At 32.4% G+C, this 24888-nt stretch overlaps 1 protein-coding gene and 1 pseudogene across 4 annotated transcripts in view; one reads left to right on the forward strand and one right to left on the reverse strand.

Annotated features, from left to right (window-relative positions):
• CEP85L (centrosomal protein 85 like) overlaps positions 1-24888 on the reverse strand; it is a 125201-nt gene that overhangs the window by 93809 nt on the left and 6504 nt on the right. For 3 of the 4 annotated variants that reach the window (XM_006926125.3, XM_015600122.2, XM_015600121.2), the window contains exon 2: positions 14871-15032. In XM_006926125.3, coding sequence (XP_006926187.1) covers positions 14871-15032 — 162 coding nt within the window. Of the gene's footprint in view, positions 1-11304; positions 11365-14870; positions 15033-24888 lie in introns of those variants that run through there. The other variant, XM_025042414.1, reaches the window with a different exon arrangement.
• Positions 1800-1918, forward strand: LOC112474447 (annotated as a pseudogene).

Raw genomic sequence — 24888 nt, forward strand, 5'->3', positions numbered from 1 at the left:
CATTATTCCTTTTCCCCATTCCCAACTGAGAAACAGAACTCCAGAATTTCAAGAATTCTCCAGTCTAAAATCTTCCCTAACTCAAAACTTTACATCCCACCATATCCACCTTTCCTTTCTCTTTGCCAAAGGAACTAGGGCAATCCCACTGCAGTGAAGCTCTTATTACTGTCAAAATGATAATAGAGTTAAAGGCAGATAACTAAAATATTCTGTAGATACATTGTAAAACAAACTCAAATTACATTTGGTAACACTGGTCCAAACTTCATGCATATTACTTAGAAATTAATATACTTCTATGCCATGGTAATTTTCAGCTGGGGGTTATAGTATGAAGGAGATGAACACTTTTCAGGTTATTAGTTATGTTCTTACGCAAGGCTATTTTCAATATTCAGTAATTTCTCTAAGTCTTTGACATTAAAGAGATATGCCATGAAGGAAATCTAACAAAATGAAAAACAAAGATTATAAATGAGATGAAGAAGAACACTTACCAAAAAACAGAGAAGGTAAAGAACAATGACTAGCTCCCATGAAGTGAATATCATAAGAATTTCAAAAAGACATAAATTCAGGAGGGAAAACATATTCTAACTGGAACCAAGTGTTACATAAGCAAAACACACCAAACTTTCCTTCTAAATAGTTTTTATATGCCTGCTAAAACTATCTCCTATATTCAGATAACATTTTAAATAACTAAATTTTTTAACAGGAGTACACACACTTCACTTCCCCAGATAGTCAATAAAAAATACAATCAAAATCATTCGTCATCACACCAATAACTCAAACCATAATTCTGATTCATTTTCTACAGACATCCCAAGTTTCTGTTATTTACTGTCAGTCTTCCAGAGTCCGGCTACTCCATCTTATTTTCATCTACCTTTTCTTATAATCCTTACCCTTTTCTAGAACTCTCGCCCTTTGTCTTCAAACTTTGGTTCCTGTGACACTTTGTGCCCCATTCCTTTTGTCTTCAAACTTTGACACTGCTTTATCCTTACAGAATAGGCTCTAAATAACACTACTTACTATGATCATGCCTTAAATTCAACGGATTCTTTGTCCATTAGAATATTCTACATAGTGCAGTGTAAAATACCAGTAAAAGCACTAGTTGTTCCATGTATTAATTTAAAAAAACTGGTAGGAAAAGGAGTAGAAGTTTGACTTGGAGGTAATGGCAAGAACTAAAAGAAAGCCAAAAAATGTTAACGTTTTCACAATCAGCCCAATTCAAGAAGAAAACAGAAATCACACACTTTATCCCTGAACGATTATAGGTACTTGTATTTAATACCTCATAAATTATTCTGTGAGAAATGCAGTAATTTTGCTACTGTAAACATATATAAACTCATTTTAAATTAATGAAAATAAAGAGAAAAGACAGTTTTCTAAATAGCAACAGATGAGTAATTATGTAATTATACACAACAAGATCAAAGAGTTTCTAGATTATGAAAAAGATACTATTACAGTCATATTCCCAATGAGGTATTTTCAGTTCTTCAGTCATTATGCAAAGGCAGCTTCCCAGCCCTGACACAATGTGGCCTTGGCTGAACTGAGGAACAAAAATTCCCAGTTGGATCCAAATTAAAAGCATAATATTCTATGGAGTTGAAGTTAATGACTATAAAAAGAACATTGGATTTCTAAGATAAAATTTCAAAAATCACAAAAATTTATATCTCGATCTCGAGTAAATTTTTGAGAAGTCGTAAGACATGAACAAATTTTTTTTTTTTTTTTAAAGTATGAGTTGCTCAAAGCAAACAAGTTTAGTCTACGATCATGCTACCCTGAACAATCCCGATCCTGTCTGATCTTGGAAGCTAAGCAGGGTTGGGCCTGGTTAGTACTTGGATGGGAGACCACCTAGGAAGACCAGGTGCTGTAGGGGTAAAAAATAAAAAAATAAGGGATTGCAAGCTGACAAGGTCCTTACAATCTGCAAGGTCAACCAAGGGCTGCCTCATCTAAAAAAAAAAAAAAAAAGACAAACAGCTTTATGATTACACTGATAAAATCCCAGAGTATCCAACTTTTAAATCCTCAACTCTGCAACTTTTAAATCCTCAAATCTGTTATCTTTCCAACATCATTCTCTCCTTTAAAAAAAAAGTTAATTTTTAAAGTTCATTGTTCAGACCAAATAAGCTTATGACATTTTTTAAAAAACCATCAATGCAGTTCTCTCGCTTTATTTTCAATTCAACGTAGTTCAAATTATTCTCCAGCAATTATTTTATGCCTTTCTGTTTAACCACATAGTCTATAATAAAGAGTGCTGTAGATTGAACTGTGTCTCCCATGAAGATACATTGAATCATTAATGGCTGGTCTCTATGAATGTGCTCTTATTTGGAAATAAGGTCTTTGCAGTAGTAATCAAGTTAAGATGAGGTCATACTGGAATAGGGTGGGCCTAAATCCAATGACCAGTATACCTATAAGGACCAGGAGGCAGGGGGAAAGAGAAAGGGTAGGGGACAGATCTCAAGATCCGAAGACAAAGAGGAGACCCATAGAAGGCAGCCATGTAATGGAGGCAGGGATGAAAGAGTTATGTTATGATGCCACAAACCACAGAATGCCAAGGATTGCCAGAAACCACCAGAAGCTAGAAAAGGCAAGGAAGGGAGATTTGTCCCTAGAGCCTTTGAAGGGAGCATGGCCTTTTCGACACTCAGATTTTGGACCTGCAGTCTCCAAAACTGCGAGAAAATACATGTGTTGCTTTAAGCCACTCAATTTTGCTATGGCAGACCTAGAAAATAATACAGAGGAGTATAGGTTAACAGTTCTAAACTTGCTTTACTTATATACTGAAGGCTGAATAAATAAGGAAATGGATGGTAGACAGTAGGAGGTATCTCATTGTTTGAGAAGAAATTTATAGATAAGCAAGGTAAAGAAGCTAAAATGACCTCTGCTGTATTGGATTAGAGTCAAAGACATCAGTATGAACCCATGAGTAGCTTAATATAGATGCTTATAGACATAGAAAAATAGACATATATGTATACAAAGTTTAGTGTACATACCAATATAACCTAGCTCTGTCCTCTGTGATAGCCTAGAAGCAATGATACTCCAACAGTAACAAGCACTCCCAGCACCCAGTTCTTGGTTTCTAAATACCACCCTACAATAAAAGGAACCAGGGCTCCTTGGAGAAATGGCTGATTCCAGGGCTAGGATGAGGAAAATATAAGATGAGCATGAAACACTCTCTGGTTTTATTGAGCAAAGATGTGCTCAATAAAAATAAAAAGAGGGGAATGGAGCACAAAGTGTCACAGGAACCAACCTGAAAGAATTCCCAATGGCCAAAGCTAGAATAATTTGAGCAACAAAATTAATATTATTGAATCATAACCCAAAAGATAAAAGAAATATACACAGTCCATACTGATATAAATGACTGAATAAATGAGGAAGAAGAGATGAATTTCTTATAAAAAAAATTCCAAATAAATATGTAGATATTTTTCCCTCTCCAGGATGTAGAACTTAGTACTCCTACGCCCATTCTGAGTATGGGCTGGACTTAAGTGTCTTGCCTCCAAAAAATAAGAGTATATAAAAGGAAAAATAATAGTTTTATGGTAGAGAAATCTGGCAAACACATCGTAACCAAGTGATCAAGGTTAACATTACCAATGATGTCATATTAATATATATCTTGTACCCTCGATACGATATGAGCACTTTTATCTCTGTAGTATTCTTCCTAAAAAGTATAGTACGGCTTCAGTCTAATCATGAGAAGACATCAGATCCAATTTGAGAAACATTGTATAAAATGCCTAACAAGTCTTCCTCCAAACTGTTAAGGTTATGAAAAATAAGGAAGGAGAAACTGTGACAGACCAGAGGAAATTAAGGAGACATTACAACTACAAGTAATGTGGTCTCCTGGACAGAAACTAAGAACAGAAGGACTTTAATGGAAAAACTGGTGAAATTCTAAAAAAGTCTAAAGTTTAATCTAAAAAATAACCATGTATATACATGAGATCGTATGGATATAAATAAATAAGTAAATAAATGGGAGAGAAGAAATAAATGTTATCTTAAAGAATAATTCCAAATACTAAATTTAGATACTTTCTCTTCTAGGAGGTGGAGTTGAATCTTCTCTGTCTGGCTTACATCCAAAGAATAGAATACAGAAAGGGGGAAAATAGTTACTATACAGTGAACAAACCTGGCAAGTCTGATACTGCCAGTTCCTGAGAATTTTTAATAATATATAATAATATAAAGTAATGACTTGGTCCTGAGTTTGTCTTTTGCTGACTTAAGATTCAGCTCTTTGGGATCTAAGAAAATTTCTTACTTATTGTTCTAATTTATAGCTCTTAGAATTTTACTGTGGTTTTTCTCTTGTTCTCCCCATCATCATAGGGTTGTTTTTGTTTTGCTTGTTTTTCTAAGTTTTAGTGGGATTTAAAAAGGAACAAAATTAGGGGAATACGTTCAATTTGTCGTCTTTAAGTGAAAATTTGCTTAAATTTCTTTCTAGGCTGGTAGGTATATAGCTACCTAATTATTTTAACCAGATACAGAGTAAAATATTTAACTATTTCCTTACTGACACTTAAAGTTATTTCTAATTTTTTACTGAAGTGTTACAATATTCTCGTACATATTATCTTTGATCACCTGTATGCATACAGAATGAAGAATATATACACTTTATATATGTTATTTACAGATAAATAATTCAACCTCTTGGTGTTTCCCATCAGAGAGTCAATATAAGGATTAAATGAGTTATTAACATGTTTTAAAGTGTCTAGAACACAGGTACAACTATATAGTTGTTTATTATCATTGCAAAGTTGCCCACTATAGAAGCTGAATATATGTTCTAGTTATTAGAGTACTACTTTTCCCATCTTTGCTCAGAACTTAGGCATTATAGTCTATTTTTTGGGAAAAGGGGGCAATTTCAATGGTGAAAAGCAGCATCTCACTGTCTAGATTTTCATTTCACTATGACTGAGTTTAATTATCTTTTCAGTGTTCATTGGCCATTTGTATTTTCCATGAATTGTTTACTTGTATCTATAAAAATTTTTAAATTATGAAACATTTAGGATTTTAAAGATGAATACTTATTTGGGGGCACTGACCTTATTTGTAGGAGCTCTTTAAATAATATTAATATTATTTCCTTGTTAGTTTTATTACAAATATTTATTCTCAGTATGTCCCTAAATATTTTAATTTAGTATCTTTTAATGATGTTCAATGTTAAATTTTTTGTTTTTACTAAATCAAATGTTTTGTGACTTAAGAATATTTCAAACCTAAGAATACAAAATTGATCATAAATCTTAATACTTTTATGATTTTTAAAAGAAATCATTAGCTCTTTACTCCATTTCAAATTTACTTTTCTTACAGTTTGAGGTCAGGATCCCATGCCAATTTCTTCAGGCCTAACCCTCCCCTACTGTTTTGAAATGCTATCTTTTTGTCATGTATTAAAGTTACAAATAAGCATTTGTTTTTAAAAAGTACTTAGGTTGATATGTTTGCTAAAGAAATGCTATATATATGTAATAGATATTGACTTTTGTTTTATTCTTATTTGTTGTTTAGCTCATCTGTTGTAAAATGGCAGGAGGACTTTTATTCTTTCTGTATGTTCCTTCCAATACATCAAAAAATAGGCCCCACGACAGCCTGCTTTACTCTTAAATGCCCAGGAGGTTAACTCCAGTAAGTTCTAGGCTTATCTCAGTGGCTGGATCTCCTTGAAGAATAGCCTAGTTCTAGGAGCCTCAGGTGACGTGGATTAAGTCATGTGAATCATTTCACACTGAAAATTATTTTTTAAAGAAATCCAATATAGAAAAGTTAAATAAAAGGAGGAAAACAAATCAGAAAGCATACATGGGCTAACCCAGTTTTATTTTAAAACATGTGTATGTGAATAAATGTGCAGCAATGGAAGAATATGCAACACACTAATAGCATTTGTGAGCTCTGAAAACAAATCTAGGATTGGCGGAGAGGAAGTAAAGGGAGATTTCATTTTTTGCTCTATTTAATTCTATATAGGTTCAAATTTTTCAAAGACTATAAATTTAATAATATTTGAAATAAAAATTTACTTTTAAAATTATGTTCATCTTTATGCTTTTTTAAATGTATATTTATTACCTTTATAAAACTGAGGTGGGGGCAGGGCAGGAAAATAGAAGAAATATATAAAGTAGTTGGCAGGAAGGAAACGCTGACAGGAAGGAAATGTTTTACAATTTTTTTTAAGTTCTTTTTATCTTCATTTTTTTCATTTACATGACAGAATTTTTGGTTCAGGATCATTGTGTGAGTTCACGAAGTTACGTTCTCTCCTTCCTGAGACTCAATAAAATGATAGAAAAGTAATAAAGTAGAAATTCATGGCAATAAACGATATAAGACCATCAGCAAAAGAGATCAGAACAAAATTCCAGAAGCTGTAAAATGAAGAAAATATTAGTTACTGAAGCGGGACAGAAGAACACATAGTATAAAATACAAGTGTTAGGAATGTAGCACAAGAAGTTTCTCTGTGCTACAGTGTAAGTACAAAACTGTGAGGGTAACAGCATAAGTATCACCGTTTTAGGTAAGTCATCTAGAGCAGGAGTCCCAGCACCTGTTAGGAACCAGGTTGCACAGCAGGAAGTGATTTGCAGCTGTTCAGCTAGCATCCTTGCCTCAGCTCCACCACAGATCATCAAGCATTAGATTTTTTTTTTTTTTTTAATTTTATGGTGACATTGGTTAACGAAATTCAGTAAGTTTCAGCTGTACACTTTAACAGCAAGGCATATATATATTTACTTAGATTTCTTTCTGTCACCTAAAAGCAACAAATGAACAGGACAAACAAACAGAGACTCATGGGGGGGGGTGGTAGATGGGGCATTAGATTCTCATAGGAGCACTAGTCCCTGGTGTCAAAAAGGTGGGGAATGCTACTCCAGAGAACCTTCCTAGGAAGGAGAAATTTGAGGAAAAGAGAGGTGAAAAAAATTAACAGAGAAAGGAGAACATGAATCATTTTTAAGGGAACAATAACAATGCAAAGAACTGCACTAAGCGATTTTAAAGTCATGTTATTAAATCTTCATAACATATAAAAAAGAGTCATTATTACCAATATAGTGACCAAAAAAAAAAAACTGAGGCTCAAAGAAATGAGAAATTATTCAAGGTTGCGCAGATAATTAAGTGATAACAGGTTTAAACAGCTTAAGCTCTTAACCACCATATTACTATGAGTAGTTATTTCATGTTTTGGGAAATAGTTTACTCACTTGTATAATAGATGAATTAATTATTTCTAAAAAACCATCCAGTTCTAACATTATGACTAATTATTACCAATAATAATAATTCTACTTATCATTTACAGCTTAAGAAAATATTCCATTAGTGTTCCTGAAAGTTTGAAAAAGAGTATCTATAGTGGGACATTTTCTTTTATATCACCTACCAACTTCTCACTGAAAGTAATGTCTTTATATTCATTTTTTTCAAGATAACAAACTTTTACATTTAGAGAAAATTAGTTTGGTTTGGTTTTATTTCCTTCCTAAAATTAACTTCTTTTTTTAGTGTATAAACTTTTTAAGGGACTCTGAAATCAACTTCAATAGTATTACACATAGAATGCAATACTAAAATGCTTCTTCAAATCAAGCAAGTAGAAAACACTACACAACTGTCAATATAGCCTGTCAACTTAATTCCAAGGGCCCAAATATGAATGCTAATACTTAAATTTATAATAAAATCAATAGTTTTAAGAGTATTTATTCATAAACTAAATAATATATTTTAAGTTAAGAGAAACTAAAAATAAAGTTAAAGAAACAGAAGCACTATGTATTTAAATTATTTTCATCTTTCAATTTAACAAAAGAAGGAAATTTCTTAAAATTAATAAATTATTTTTTTGCAATTCACATTCCTATTTATCTGCCCCTTCACCATCTTATATATATTTCCTTGAGACGTATGATTTATATGATTTAGATAGTCAACTGATATTAGATACAAGACCATAATGAAATTATTATTCTATGCCGTTGCTAGCAAAATTATGAAGATAGTAGTAGTTAAACAAGATTTTTATTTACAATAAAAAAATGCTATGAAGAGAAGATGGAAAAGACATATTCTTCCCTATACTTCCCACTAAGTATAACTGAAAGCCTTGGACATTGTATATAAAACAAACATAAGTATCTGAAAGTTGGAAAGAAGGCAGATGATGAGCTAGAAACCCCAAGACCCAAGGAGCAAGACGGTGGTGAAAGCCCCGGGGGTTTTTTGTTTGTTTGATTTTAGCCTTACATCCCACCAAATGGAAGCTGAAAAAACCTGCAAACAAAAGAACCAAAGGGCAGAGTCCAAAAAAGTCCCAACAAAAGCCTGTTCTCCCTAACCAACAGAGCAAGAAAGAGGAAATCTAAAAAGACAGAAAATTTTCAGACAGTAACCACTCTCCTCCAGCCAAAAACCACAGAAAAAAACTGCAGCCCTATCTCTACCCATGCCAACAAAAGCCAAGTGGGGAGCTAGACTTCTAACTTTGCCGTTCTGTAACAAAGTACTTCAATGGCCCCACCAGGGTAGTATATCAAAGTAAAAGGCCAAGTTCAAAGACAAGACTTTCATCCCCATCTGCCAGTATGCAGTCCACAACCACTTAGGTGATGTCAGAAGAGACCTAACAGTATGGTGATCACATGGAGAATCTGGACTTCCACCCACACCCCGCAGTAACAAGGTGCTTCTTTCCAAACTCCTTCGATGTCAACAGAGGCCAAGTCGGGAATCTGAACTTGTAACTCCACTTGACAGCAAAGAAACAGTGCCTCTCCCCTCTTCACATGCCAGAACAGTCATGCTAGAAAAGCACCTAACAAAGGCAGCTAACAGAAAAGTATGAAATAAAGTTTATAATAATTTTATATTGTATTTATTTGTAAATAAACATGTTATAGTTTATATTTACAAAACATGTAAAAATGTTTGAATATAAATATGCAATAACTATTATGTAGCAATTAATTCCAGAATCTCATTATACAAAATTCTCCAAGTATCAATTGAAAATCATGTCATACAAAGAACCAGTAAGTTCTCAAACTGAACAAAAAAAAAATCAGATGCCAATACCAAGATAACAAAACTATTAGAATTCTCTGACAAAGATTTTTCAAAGAAATCTTCATAAAATTGCTGCAATGAAGTACAAACATGCCTGAAACAAATGAAAAAACAAAGCATCAGTAAAAAAAAAAAAAAAAATTAAGTCTCTGAAAAAAATAGAAAAAATAAAGAACCACAATAAAAATATCATAACTGAAAAATACGACTGAAGTATAAAGCTCTGTGGATGGATGGGCCCAACAACAGAATGGAGTGGACCAAAGAAAAATATAAGTGAACTGAAAGAACAATAAAAATTATCTAATTTGAACAATTAAAATGAAGGGAAAAAAGGAACAGAGCATCAGAGACCTATAGGACAATAACAAGAGATCATGAATTTGTGCCATCAGAGTCCTAGAAGGAAAGAGGGAGAGAATGAAAAAGTATTCAAAAAAATAATGGCTGAAAACTCCCCAAGGCTGGCAAGAGACATAAACTTATAGCTTCGAAACACTGTATAAATTCCAAAGAGAATAAACCTAAAGAAATCCACCTGACGATGTGATATTTAATTTGTGAAAACTGAAGACAAAGAAAAAAATCTTGAAAGGAGACACAGAAAAATGACAGCAGATTTGTCATCAAAAACCATGGAGACCTGAAAGTAGAACAATACTTTTCAAGTACAGAAAAAAAAGAACTCTCAAACTAGAATTGTATACTCAATGAAACTATCCTTCAGGAATGAAAGGGAAAACAAGACATTCTAAGTTGAAAAAAAACAGTTTTTCACCAGCATATATATCCTAAAATAATGGCTAAAGGAAGTTCTCTAAACCAAAAGGTAACAATTAAAGGAATCTTGAAAAATCTTGAGGGAAGAACATAATGAGCGAAAATATGTAAATACAATAGGCTGTCTCCTCTTGAGTTTCTTAAATTATATTTGACAGCTGAAGTAAAAATTATAACACTGATAAATGGGGGAAAGTAAAGGGAAATAAGGTTTCTATATTCCATTCAATATGTTAAAATAAGTTATGTGTATGTATATATAAAAAATATAAAATATGATGTAATATCTAGAGGAAACAATAGGAGAGCTATGCAAAAAAAATACACTTAAAAATACTGTAGATAAATCCAAGTGGAACTGTAAAAATGTTCAAGTAACTCACAGGAAGGCAAGAAAATAAAAACAGAAACAAAGAGAACAAACAGAAAAGCATTATTACATCAATAATTATATTAAATGTAAATGGTCTACATATAGCAATTAAAAAATAGAGACTGGCAGAGTAAATTAAAAACCATGATCCAACTGCATGCTATTATAAGTAATCTACTTCCAATATAATGACACAGACAAGTTGAAAGCAAAAGAATAGAAAACATATATCATTTAAACATTAATCAAAGGAAAGCAAGAGTAGTTGCATAAATATCAGATAAAGTAGACTTCAGCACATAGAAAATTACCAACGATGAGAGGGACATTATATAATGATAAAAGGGGCTAAGAATGCATAGCAATCCTAAATGTGGATGCATCAAACAACAGAGCTGCATATGTGAAGCAAACATTTATAGAACTAAAAAAATACACAAATCCACAACCATAGTTTAGACTTTTAAAAACTCCTCTCTTATCAACTGATTGAACAACTAGACAGAAAATCAAGAATACAGAAAAATTCAGTAAAAACATCAACCAACAAGATCTAACTGACATTTATAGAACACTAGACCCAACAGCAGCAAAATACATTCAAGTGCCCACAGAACATATACCAAATAGATCACAAGCTGAAACCTAAATCAAACCTCAACAAATTTAAAAGAACTGAATTCAGAGTGTGTTGACCACAATGGACTCAAACTAGAAAAAACAAAAAGGTAACAGGAAAATCTCCAACACCTAGAAACTAAACAAGATACTACTAAATCATCCTGGGATCAAAGAGGAAGTCTCAAATTAAGAAAATACAATGAACTGAATGAAAATAAAAACACAAAATATTAAAATTTGTGGGACTAGCTAAAGCAATGGGGAAAAAGAAATTTGTAGCACTAAATCATACATCTTAAAAATTTCAAATCAATAATCTAATCTCCTACCTTAAGAACTCAGAAAAAGAGCAAAATAAATCGAAAGCACCGAGGAAATAACTGCAGAGATCACTGAAATCTAAAACAAAATAAAAGAGAAAATTAATATAACAAAGAGCTGATTCTTTCAAAAGATCAATAAAATTGGTAGTCTGCTACCAAGAAAAAAAAGAAAAGGAAAGATGACACAAATTACCAATACCAGCAAGGTAACAGGGGATATTACTACAGAGGCTACAGACATCAAGGAAATAATAAGGGAATGCTATGAACAACTCTACATGTATAAATCTGACAACTCAGACAAAACGGACCACCTGCCCCACCCATTAAAACTACCACAACTCATCCAATTTGTAAGAGATCATTTGAATAGCCCTATAACTATTAAGGAAATTGAATTCACGGTTTTAAAACTATGGAAAAAGAAATCTTAGGCCCAGGTGGTTTCACTGAAGAATTCTACAAAACACTGAAAAAAGAATTAACACTATTCTATATAATCTCTTTTAGAAAATAGGAGGGAACACTTCCCAATTTGTGTAATAAAGCTAGAATTATCCTGATATCAAAACAAGATGAGACAATACTCCCCGCCCCCCCCCCCAAAAGAAGAATACTACAGTCCAATATCCCTTATGGATACACAAAAAAATTCCTTAACAAAATACTAACACACAGTATTCAGCAATATATAAAAAGAATTATATGCCATGAACAAGTGGAGTTTATTCTAGAGATGGATGGTAAGCAATGACATTTACTATCATATCAAGAAGCTAAAGAATATCATGTCAATTGATGCAGAAAAACCATTTGCAAAATCCACTCATTATAATTTTTAAAAAATCAGTAAAGTAGGACTACAGGGGAACTTAATTCAAATTGATAAATGGAATCTACAAAATACCTACAGCTAATATCTGTTATACAGCTACTTAACAGTAAACAACTGAATATTTTATCTCTAAGAACAGGAAAAAGTCAAGGATATCCACTCCTACTGAACTCACATCCAACACTGTGCTGGATGTTCCAGCCACTGCAATAAGTGAAGAAAAGGAAATAAAAGGCATATGGATCAGAAAGGAAAAACATCCCTATTTACAGATGAATAATTGTATACAGAGAAAATGCCAAGAAATCTACTGAAAAAAACTCCTACAACTAAAGAGTGAGTTCAGCAATGTCACCAGATATGAGATAAACATACAAAAATTGTATTTCTAAATAATGACAAGACACTGACACCAAAGTTGGAAATATAATTACATTTATGATCATCCAAAAATGAAATACTTAGGTGTAAATCTAACAAAACATGTACAGGACATACATGTTAAAACTGTACAACGCTAGCGAATTAAACAGAAACAAACCATGTTAATGAACTGAACAGTCACCAGAGTAAAGATGTCAATCCTCCCCATATATACAATCAACACAATTCTTATTAAACTACCAGATACAGACGAAATTTTTCTAAAACTTATACAGAAAAACAAAGGAATGAGAAGAGCTAAATAATTTTGAAAAATAATAATGAAATGAGAATAATTATTCTACCTTATTTCAAGATTAGGCAAAGAAAATGAAGATCAATCTAAGTCTCATGCTGTACAGAAAGAATTAACTCATGTGTGGGTTTTCCACATCCTACACATTCCAAGAAAGGTTTGGCTCTTGTCCAGCTCCTAGGAGCCTCTAAACCTTGGAATATCCTATCTAATAAGAGTGTCTTTGTTTACCTTGGGTCACTCCATTTAGTCTACGCTAACAATGTGATTTATAACAGAAGCCTTGAACCATGTGGTATCAGCTTGACTTCTCAAAGGCTGGAGACTAAGGTTGTCCACCCAGGCAGTCAACTATGTGAACATAACCAGTCTGCAATAAAAATCCTTGACACCAAGGCTCAGGTGACCTTGCCTAGTTAGCATTATTCTGTATGTGATGTCACACATCATTGCTGGGAGAATTAAACACTGTCCACACAACTTTACTGGGAGAGGCCACTAGAAGGTTGGGCCTGGTGTCTCCTGGACCCCGCCCCTTCCTTCTTTTTTTATTGCTGATTTAAATCTGTATCTTTTTGCTGTAACAATGCACAACCATTAATATAACAACTTTTTAATTCTGTGATTCCTTCTAGCAAATCATTGGGCCTAAAAATGGTCTTGGGGACAAACAAACACACACACTTCATAAAAAATTAACTCAAAATGGATCATGAACTTAAATAGAAAATATAAAATAATAAAGAAAATAATAAAATAATGAAAAGAAAAAAAATCTCCAAGATCTGGGACTAGACAAAGAATTCTTCACCTTGACTCCAAAGTACGATCCATATAGGAAAAAACATTGAACTCTGTCAAATTTAAAATTTTTGTTCTGGAAAAGACAGTGAGAAGATGAGAAGACAAGCTACAGTGTGGAAGAAAATATCTGCAGACCACATAGCCGACAAAGGATTAGTATCTAAAATATATAAAGAACTCTCAAAACTCAACAGTGAAAAAAAATCTGATTTGAACATGGGCAAGACGTGAAGAGACATTTCACCAAAGAGAATACAAAGATGACAAACAAGCACATAAAAAAATGTTCAATAGTATTAATCTTTAAGGAAATGAAAATTAAAACCACTATGAGATACTAATTTATCCCTATCAGAAGGGCTAAAATTTAAAAACCACTGAATGCCAGCAAGGATGAAAAGAAAACTGGGTTACTCATACTAACCCATTCCCATTGCTGATGAAAACGGAATAGTCACTCTGGAAAATAGTGTGACAGTTTCTTTAAAAACTAACCATGCAACTGCCATATGACCAGAAACTGCACTCCTGGACATTTACCACAGAGAAATGAAGACACATGTTCACACCAAAACCTGTACACAAATGTTTATAGCAGTTTTATCTCTAATAGCCAAAAACTGGAACAATCCAGATGTCTTTCAATGGGTGAATGGCTAAGCAAAACGTGGTCTACCCAATACCACCACTGCTGTACACATACTCCTCAGCAACAAAAGGAATAACTTATTGATACACGCAACCTGGATGAATCTCCATAGGAAAAAACCCAATTCCAAAGGGCTACGTACTGCATGACTGCATTTATACGGCATTCTTGAAATAACAAAATCGTAGACATGGAGATTAGTGGTTTCCAAGAGTTAAAGGAAAGGGGAAAGTGGGAATAAGTAACATTAGGTATACTGTAGGGACAGAAATGTTCTCTACTTTGATTGTATCAATGTTAATATCCTGGTTATGATTCTGTACTGTAGCTTTGCAAGATAGTATCATGGGGAAGGGGGTGCAAAGACTCTCTGCACTATTTCTTAAAATTACATGTGAATCTACAATTTACTGAGAACAGAAAGTCTAGTTTAAAGAGTGGGTGAAGGAAAAACTAATATGATCAGAGGGACAATTTCATTTGATATATATAACAATACTGAACATTATTTCTTAGTTTGGAACAATAAAACACATCCTTTGAATGTTCTCAATCACAATCTTTCTCCAAATAGTCATAGCTAAACACTAAGAATTTTAGCTCACCTTCCACGCTGTCAGAACAGGAAGTTCCAATGCCGGTGTCACCACTGTCAGAAGCTATACTATGTCTCCTGATATGGTTATTTCGATGGTTGGATGGAACAGTTGTGGCCTGCCACAATGATTCAGTACCAGGTAACCATGCTGATGAAGAATAATCTGGGCCTACAAAGAAAAATATGCAAAAATTAACACACTTTTAATTTCTATGAGTTGGCAGAAAGTATCTTTTTCTGACCTTGTAAAAAATACACATAGGGTATAAAATGTTATTTTCTGCCCCAAATAATTAAAATAGATCAATAATATCTAAGATTCACCAAATAAACTTACATATCACACACATATAAATTCAATGCTGATTTAGCAGCTTTCTCTGGCTGAAGGACTGTGATATTTGCATATAGGTTTTAAATCCATACAGCTCTTATTTAAAATGTCAAATCTTTCATCTATTTGGAAATGTCAGTGCTCTGCTCTGGAACACTGGATAGGTAGGCATCTGTGATTCCATACACAGGAATTAGCGAAGACCTGGGGCTCAGATAAAGTCTAACTGAATCATATTGCATGGCAGTATAAGAAGAATATGCTCATGGAAGGTCAAAAAAATCTATTTTTAATACTACATGCTATCACTTAAAATCTTAAATTATTTTGCATTATTTTAAGTGACTTTATTTCTTTAGTTATCTTTTGATAAAAGTTTAACACCACAGCATCTTCCTGGTTCTTTGCTCAATTTTCTCTTTTGAGTTACATTAAGTTATTATTTTTTAACTAAGTTATCACTTTTGATGTTCTCTTGAACATTATTTTCACTTATGTTATTTTACTTAATTTTTATTTGCCTTTTTCTGATTCATCCATTGTTTTACTTTTTTGCTCACTTTATTCTTTTATTGTCTATTACAATGCCAAATCAAAGTATATCCATTGGCCAGTGCCAGTCTGTGAACTAACTATTTATGACTAGTTCATGAAGGTTACATGCAGAAATAAATAATAAATATTTAGAAATTTTTACAGTAATACAAAAGAGCAATTTTAAATCCGTTGAATTTTATATAAAAGCAACAGAAGCATTCATCTTTATTAAGGGCTAACATGATTCCAAATTGGAGCCTGCAGACTTATTTGTGAGAGTTAAAAAGTTCTGTACAATTTTGGGTTCTCATTTTAATGATAGTCTAAAAAAATTAATAAGCACATTATAGATGATCTAATGAGTTATCTCAAAGCAGATTATTTCTACCTAATTTCAATACCACTGTATCTGTCCGTATAGCTAACTAAAAAAAAACAGATTTATTATCACATAATTTCAATGCCCCCATTTGTATTTGATGTTTGCAACTGCAGTTACTAAGTAAAGGGTGAATAACATAATGGGCACTTACCATCATGATGTGAAACAAGACATCTTTATAATTATCATGTGACACACCTGAAATTGGCATGCAGGGAGTGGCTTCCAGCAGTTTAAAGGTAAGGATCACAAAATGACAAACATGTCCATAGAATTAATTAAATCATTTTACCGCTTTTCATATTAAAATCAAAATACATAAACAGAATAAAACGCAAACTGAAGCTATTTTCTACCATATTAATCCCAACATTAAAGATTTAGTTTTAATAAAATATTATGCCACATTGAGTTTTTATTAATGTATACGGTTTTATAAATATATGAAGTAATAAATAGCCTCAAAAGCTATATACATTTAAATTAACACAAGTTTAAAAAATATTGGCCTCAGAGACACTCCTACTAGCTTTGAGGTCTAGAACGACCACTCAAAACTCTATAAAGTCTAAACCTCTCAGGATGGCACTTATCTTAGTCCCTAAGATCAAATAAGCACACATTAAAGCATTAGATGAAGGTAATCTGTCACCAGGCCTACTCTCTTAACTGTCTATAATCTATACCAAAATGTTTTCTTCAAGTAATATCCTATCTAAATGAACTCAAAGTCCTGTCTAAAACATTATCAAAAAGGACAACCAGCCCACTTCTCTCTCTCCCAAAAGCAAACCTATTCATTCAAATTTTTTTATGAATACCCAGAAAATAGCATAGATAGTATGGGAATAGCAACTAAAGATATAAAAAGATGTCCAATCTTACTAATAATAGAGATATGACAAAGTAAATAAACAAAATTTAAATACGGTTTTTAGATTTTTAAAGAAATCTATAATATTATCTATAATACTAAATATTACTGACAAATATTTGAAAAATGATGTCAAACATATTATAGGAAATGTTCATATACTTTTGTGGACATATATATTGATACCCACTTCTGGGTATATAACTCAAAGGTAACAAAATCACTATTTCAAAGAGATATCTTAACTCCCATGTCCACTGAAGTATTATTCACAATAGCCAAAGTATAGAAACAACCTAGGCATCTATCGACAGATGAACAGATAAAGAATATGTGAGATATATATAAAACAGAATATTATTAATCCATAAAAAAGAAAGAAACCCTGCCATTTATGACAACATGGATGAACCTGAAGGGTATTATGCTAAGTGAAATAAGTCAGACAAAAAAAGAGAAATACATGATATAACATATGTGGAATTAAAAAACAAAAGTCAACTGATAGAGAGTAAAATGGTGGTTGCTGGGGGGAAATAGGAAGAGACTGGTAGGGCACAAACTTTCAGTTATAAGGTGACTAAATCTGAGAACCTAACATAGAATATGATGACTATAGTTAACAACACTGTTTCATATACTTAAAATCTGCTAAGGGAGTAGAACTTAAGTGTTCTCACCTTAAAAACAAACAAAAAATATATGAGGTGATGAGTGAAAATCCTTTCACAATGTATATTTATATCAAATCATCATGTTTATACTTTAATATATTACAATTTTATTTGTCAACTATACCTCAATAAAGCTAAGGAAAAAAAAAATAATCCAACATTTGGAGGAGTGGAATTACAGACAAAAGAATGTTCCTTAAGCAGTATTTCTAATTAGAATCAATTACAAATAAACCCAAAAAGGACAAAGGGAAAAGAATTTTGGCCATCAAAATAATGACGATAATCTAAAGGTATAAAATGCTTGTGCTGCCGATCTAAATAATAAGACATAAAATTTAATGGGAAATTCACAAGTAACCTCAGATTTCATATTGTCCAGGAATTTATTCTCTGAACTTTTTTTTGCCTGTCTTAAGCTTAGCACCCACCACATCAAACTGAAGTTATTAGTTCATGTTTCTACCCTTTTAGACTGCAGTGGTGCTCAGGGAGGGCAAAGACCATGTGTTGCAGATCTTATTCAGTGCTGCAGCCAGCATATAGTAAAGATTCAAAGAATGCACAGAGCAACTGCAAAGAAATACAACAAAATACTACTGGCAGTTTTCTCTAGATGGTAGAATTTCTTTGACCTTTATACTTTTATTCTTCTGGTAATTATTAGTTTACTTTGATAATGGAAGGAGGACTTGTGCTTTGTAACTGTTAATGGAAGTCTTGAGATATTTTTCCTAGAATGAGTACACAACTTTATTTGGCATAGTCTGAAACAAAGTGAATACCTTCTAACATATAAATCAAACTACCATAACTTTTCTAAATTTTCAGAAATATAAAACTTCATATTAAATGTACAAAAAATGAATTAGATCTATAAACTTAAAGGGAAAAATGTTTCTTCAAAATCAAAATAAAGCACTTAGAACAGATTGGTTCTTTGTTTTGGTTGGCAGCTACACATTTGTTTCAATATCATAATTATCTTACTCCATTAGAAGAAAAAAAATATGAAGCTTTTTAAAGCTGTAGGAGATTCTACTGGGGAAACACAGCAACTCATACACTTTGACAAAAGATCTGTATGGTCTTTTTTCCAGGAAGGTATTTCATCAAGAGCTCTAGAGAAAGGAAGCAGGTAAGTCTAATCACATCAGACGAATCACTGGATCAATAAATGGGGAAAACAAATGTTGTACTCAGAACATCTTATTCTTTTAGATCAGTAAGATATTTTAATTTGTTTATAAAGCTATCACGGTGATCTTATTTTTTTTGCTAAATTTTTCCTTTTAAAGAAAGCAAAGCAATTCATTCAAGTTTCCCAAAATTACAACATAATAAAATAGAATTACCAATACAAGTTGATGATCTCCAATATGAACTCAGATTTCTCTTAACCTTTACATATGCTTCTTTTTAAAAAAAAAGATCCAATATATTTTGTACCAAGAACAATGATAATTAACAAATGTCATGAATAAAATAATATTCTAATCTTTGTAGTGAATGAATTCAGTCTGAGAATGATCTGTTTTGTCTCTATTCAAGTCAATCCAGAATCACAAAGCAGTGAAGACTAACCATGAAATATGCCCACCAGGTAACATAACAAGGAAAACTGTCGCACAAAGTAATTATGACTATGCTAATGAAATGGGAACTTCTTAAGTTTTAGACATGTGCTATGCACTTAAAAGAAAAAAATAAGGTTCAGTGATCTCTGACAATAAAGTCTTATCTAGGCCCTATCACATTAAAAGATTGAATGATTGTGTAAAATCAGTTCTAAAACAGACAGAAGTATTTCTGTAATAGCAAAGATCCCAAGACACCATATACTGGAACTTCTCTTTGGAAGAAAGCATGTTATATTTTTTAATACCAGTTTCAATTCTTGTAAAAGAATACTGAATGCCCAGGGATAAATTATTTTAAAAATTATTAATATATCTCACGCTTAAAACATAGGAAGATTAGCATCAAATGAAGAAGTAACCTATTATATTTTTGCTGGAGCTTTTTTTAATTAGAAGTAAAAAGGCTTACAATATTAAGTCTTCTACAATATTTTAATATATCTGTAACTGCACTTAGAATAACTAATCTTATTTTTTAATGACGACTCTAAAGCCAGACCACTGACAAAGCAAATTTACACTATTACATAAAAAGCTAAATATATATACTACAAATCATGAACACAAATTTCAGTACTTTTCAAAATGCACATTATCATCCATTCAGTAGATTGAGACTAACCTTTTTAATGAGAATAGAACAGAAAATATCAAAGCATATTAACCCTCATATGACATATGATGCACATATCTCACATTTTAACATCTCTGAAATGTTAGCAAGTACACAGTACTTTTGCACAAAGTTCAGAACAGGGGCCTTCGACTGCCCCAATTCTACTGTCGATAGAAATTAATGTACAATTAAGTTAAAAAGGAAAAAAATCCAGAGAATACAACAACAAAAAAGCTCTTTTCCTTAAAAGCTATACATCTAATCAGTTTCTGAAATTATTCAATATTAATTGAATTAGATCTCTCCTCTCCATCTCCCACTGTCACAGATCATATCTTTTGGCTGGACTGCTGCAAGGATCTCCTGCTGGAGTAACTCCACTGGAGCCAGCCTCAACCCTACAATCAGAATTATCTTCCTAAAATAAATATATTTGTGTCATTCTCCTGCTTACATAGGACTACTGGGTTCCTTACCGCATATTAAATAAAACTCAAACTCATTAAGTTTGGCAAAGTTCTTCACCAATTAGCAGATTCATTTTCTAATACTTTGCAACCCCTACCTCCCCCATTCCGGCTCCCCTACACTCTCTAGCCATGCATACCCAATTCACTGCTTCCAAACAGATCAGGATCTTCTATGACCCAAGCTATTTCCCTTCTCTACTTTCTTTAAGAGTGCCAGTACAGAATTAACTTGCTCTAAATATTTTCTCTTGATTCCTCATTAAATTAAATAACTACTACTCTGTGCTCTCCCATTACATCATTCAAAATTCCAGCATTTACTAAATTAAATTAACCCATATGTATATGACTTTCTTCTCCCTCACCAAACTGGGAACAGTGAAAGACAAGATTTTTTTCTTTTTTTAGTCTCTAGCACAGAGTTGCACAATTAGGCAAGGTCTCAGTAAATGTAGTCATTATTACCACTGGGTACCAAATAAATATTCATGGTATAAAATTAAAATTTTGGAAGCCTTATAATTAGATCTAAAAAATATTCTTTAGAAGGAGTAAAACAGTTTTTGTTTTTTGTGTGGTGGGGAGGGTTGTTGTCTGTTTATTTTTAAATCCAGGATATTTTAAACTACCCTTTGAGCTAGTTTACATCTAAGTATCTATTTAAAGATCAGTAAATATTTTCCAAAGCAGCTAAAAAAAATATTTATAAATTGTTTGTAGAGCTTATGACCAAAATTCCTAATAAATATAGGAAAACAATCTCCAATAGGATCAAAAGACAAAAAAAGTAATAAAAAATTAAAAAGAACATTAAAACACATTTTAAAATATTCATATTAATAATAACCAGGGGAAAAAAAGAAAATCTTGTACTACACTGGAGAATGTCTCACAAAGATGGAAAAAACTTAATATAGTAATACTTATTTTCTTCATCCCAGCCCCCTATTCCCTTTCAGTACTGTTTATCTCTAGGGTAAGTGATTCTAATAATCTTAATTTTTTTCTTTTATTATAAAATTAATAACATAGCTTAATGAAAAAGAATGTGAAGTCTGAAATCAGACTACCTTGGTTCAAGCTCAGTACCACCACTCACTTGCAATGAGACCTTGCGTAATTCACTTAGACAATTTGTACCTCAGTTTCTTCACATGTAAAAGGAGAGAAAAAGTATAATACCTATCATATTAGGGTTGTTGTGACAATCAAATGAATGTGTAAAGATATTTTTTAAAAGGTGCCAGGCATAAAAACAGACACATAGATCAATGAAACAGAATAAATAGACCAAAAATAAACCCATAAATAACAGTCAATTAATTTACTACAAAGGAGCCAAGAATATACAAAGAAGAAAGGATAGTCTCTTCAACAAAAGCTGTTGGGAAAACTGGACAGCCACATGAAAAAGAATGAAACTGGACAAAGGCAACTTACACCACATACAAAAATAAACTCGACATACATTAAAGTCTTCAACATAAGACCTGAAACCATAAAATTCATGGAAGAAAACATAGCAGGTAATCTCCTTGACATTGATCTTGGCAATGATTTTTTGAATTTGACACCAAAAGCAAAGGCAACAAAAGCAAAAATAAACAAGCAGGGCTACATCAAACTAAAAAGCTTCTGCACAGCAAAGGAAATCCTCTAATGAAAAGGCAATCTATAAAATGGAAAAAATATTTGCAAACCATATCGGATAAGAGGTTAATATCCGAAATACATAAGGAACTCATACTCAGTAACAAAAAAAAATCTGAATTATAAATGGACAGAGGTTTTAACAGGTATTTTTTCCTGTTAAAGACAAACAAATGGCGATTAGGTACATGAAAAGGTGCTCAACATCACTCATCATCAGAGAAATGCAAATTAAAACCACAACGAGATATCACCTGCCACCTGTCATTATGGCTATCATCAAAAAGACAAGAAAAAACAAGTACTGGCAAGCATGTGGAGAAAAGGAAATCCTTGCAAACTGTTGGTGGGAATACAATCTAGTACGGCCACTGTGGAAAACAGTATGGAGGTTCTTCAAGTACCAGATGATCCAGCAATTCCACTTCTGGGTATATATCTAAAAGAAACAAAATCGCTATCTCAAAAAGATATAGCACTCCCACGCTTCTGCTGCATTATTTACAACAGCCAAGACAGAAACAACGTTAAGTGTCCATTAACGAATGAAAGGATAAAGAAAATGTGGTGTTTATATACAATGGAATATTATTCAGTCATAAAAAGGAAGAAATCCTGCCATTTATGATGGACCTTGAGGGCATTATGCTAAGTGAAATATGCCAGACAAAGAAAGACAAAGACTGTACTTAAATGTGGAATCTAAGAAAAACAACTCATGGAAACAGAACAGATTTGCTGGCTGCCAGGGAGAAGGTGTGGGGGAAATGGGTAAAGATGGTCAAAAAGTACAAATTTCCAGTTATAAGACACTAGACAATTAAATTCTGAGATGTAATTTATAGGATGGTGACTATAGTTAATAATATTGTATAGATAACAATATTGACTATAGTTAAAAATACTCTTTCAGCATAGTTGAAAGCTGCTAAGAGAATAGATCCTAAAAGTTCTCATCATAAGAAAAACAACTGTAGCTATGTTTGGTGGTGCATGTTAAATCAACTTACTGTAGTAATCATTTTGCAATATATACATATATTAAACCATTAAATTGTACACAATATACAAACTAATACAATGTTATATGTCAATTACATCTTAATCAAACTGGAATTAGACTTCATGCACTTAAGGATTTACATCAAATTTTAAGTAATCAACAGCTAGCATTCTTTGCTTTCTAAATATAAAAAAATTGAACATTCATTCATTAACTATCGTAAATTTAAAACACTACCACAAAAGGTATGACTATATTCTTCACTGTGATTCTGAATTTCTTTATTTTCAATTCTAGTATAACAAAGAAAAGCTTTAAACAGGTTGGTTCAGGCTAAGGTTAAAACTCCCTCAATTAAGAATAATTGGATGGATAAATAAGTGGTTCACCTTTTACAGTAAAAGTATGAATTCAAACCAATAAATATTCACCAACTATTATATAAAACGAGGAACTCAAAAGGGTTAGGGGTAGCAATCAACAGAGATAAGACTATCTCCTGCAATGAAAAAAATTACATACCTGTTATTTCAGTGTGCGACAGGCCAAAGAGTCCTATCTTCTGATTACATAAAATACTGTATTCAAAAAGTATTTTTATAGCTATTTGGAATGAGAACCACATAATTAGTCTCTCATAAACCTTTGTTTCCATTTATAAACTGGAAAAATAAGGTATGGTAAAAACTAATAAGAGGTTTTTAATAAAACTACTATAAGCACAAGGGAGTACACCAAATGTATTCCGGAGGGATTTACCTTTGACTTTGAATATAACTATTTCATGACACCAACTAATAGAGGAAATTTCTACATGGTAGTAAATTATGCCAAAACTAAGAAGGATTATCAGCAATCAGGAGAAAATTAAAACCTTAATTAAAATAAATTTTCCAAAATAAAAAAGTTATTAGACCTAATACACACTACTTCTATGTATGTAGCCACTGACCTCCAAAGCAGAGCAGGCTAATATTTCTCAATTAGCCATTAATTTTCTGACACTTAGGAACCTAAATTCCATATACAATACATTTAAATGCCAGAACTAAAACAAAATTTTAAAACACTCCAAAATAAGTTTTGAGGACTTATAGATATCTCCACAAAATTAAAGAACTTCATGTCGAGTTGAACTTTTCTGTACACTATTCCTACAATGAAATGGAATACTTGATATTAATGAAAAGGCTTCAGAAAAGCTTGAGTGATGTCATGGCAAGGCAATATATATTTCTACTGGTCAATCAACACAATCTGTCTCTACAAGAGCAATGTAACCACTTCATAGAAAATGTCAAACTTTACGTGAAATGCAGTCCCAATCCTTCATCTCACTCTCTTCCAGAAGGATAAATAAAAACTATCGTTCATTTCAGAACTCTGGACTTCAGTACTAAAAAGTAGCATCAATAAAGCAATCAAGTTTATTCACTAGACATCTATGTAAAAAGGGCATAAAATAAAGTTCCTTAAATTCACTCTCTTTAAAGTAATTTGAAATCTTATCAACTTGAATTAATTTAACACTATGTAATGAATTTTTAAAACAATTTATCGCAGAAGCAGCAAAAATAGACACAGAGTTACTGGTATGCCCTGTTTTTCAAAAGTCTGCTTTATGCCACTTCACTTTTATAAAAGACCTACATTAATACGACGGTCCCCAACCCAGATGTTTAACTACAATCTGACTTTACAATGGTGCAAACACAATACACATAATAAACTACATGAGCTATTCAACTTGATTATAAAATAGGCTTTGTGTTATATGATTTTGCCCAACTGGAGGCTAATCTAAGTGTTCTGAGCATGTCTAGGCCGGAATAAGCTAGGATGTTC

The sequence above is a fragment of the Pteropus alecto genome, unplaced genomic scaffold (genome assembly GCF_000325575.1).
Source record: "Pteropus alecto unplaced genomic scaffold, ASM32557v1 scaffold79, whole genome shotgun sequence".
NCBI lineage: Eukaryota > Metazoa > Chordata > Mammalia > Chiroptera > Pteropodidae > Pteropus > Pteropus alecto.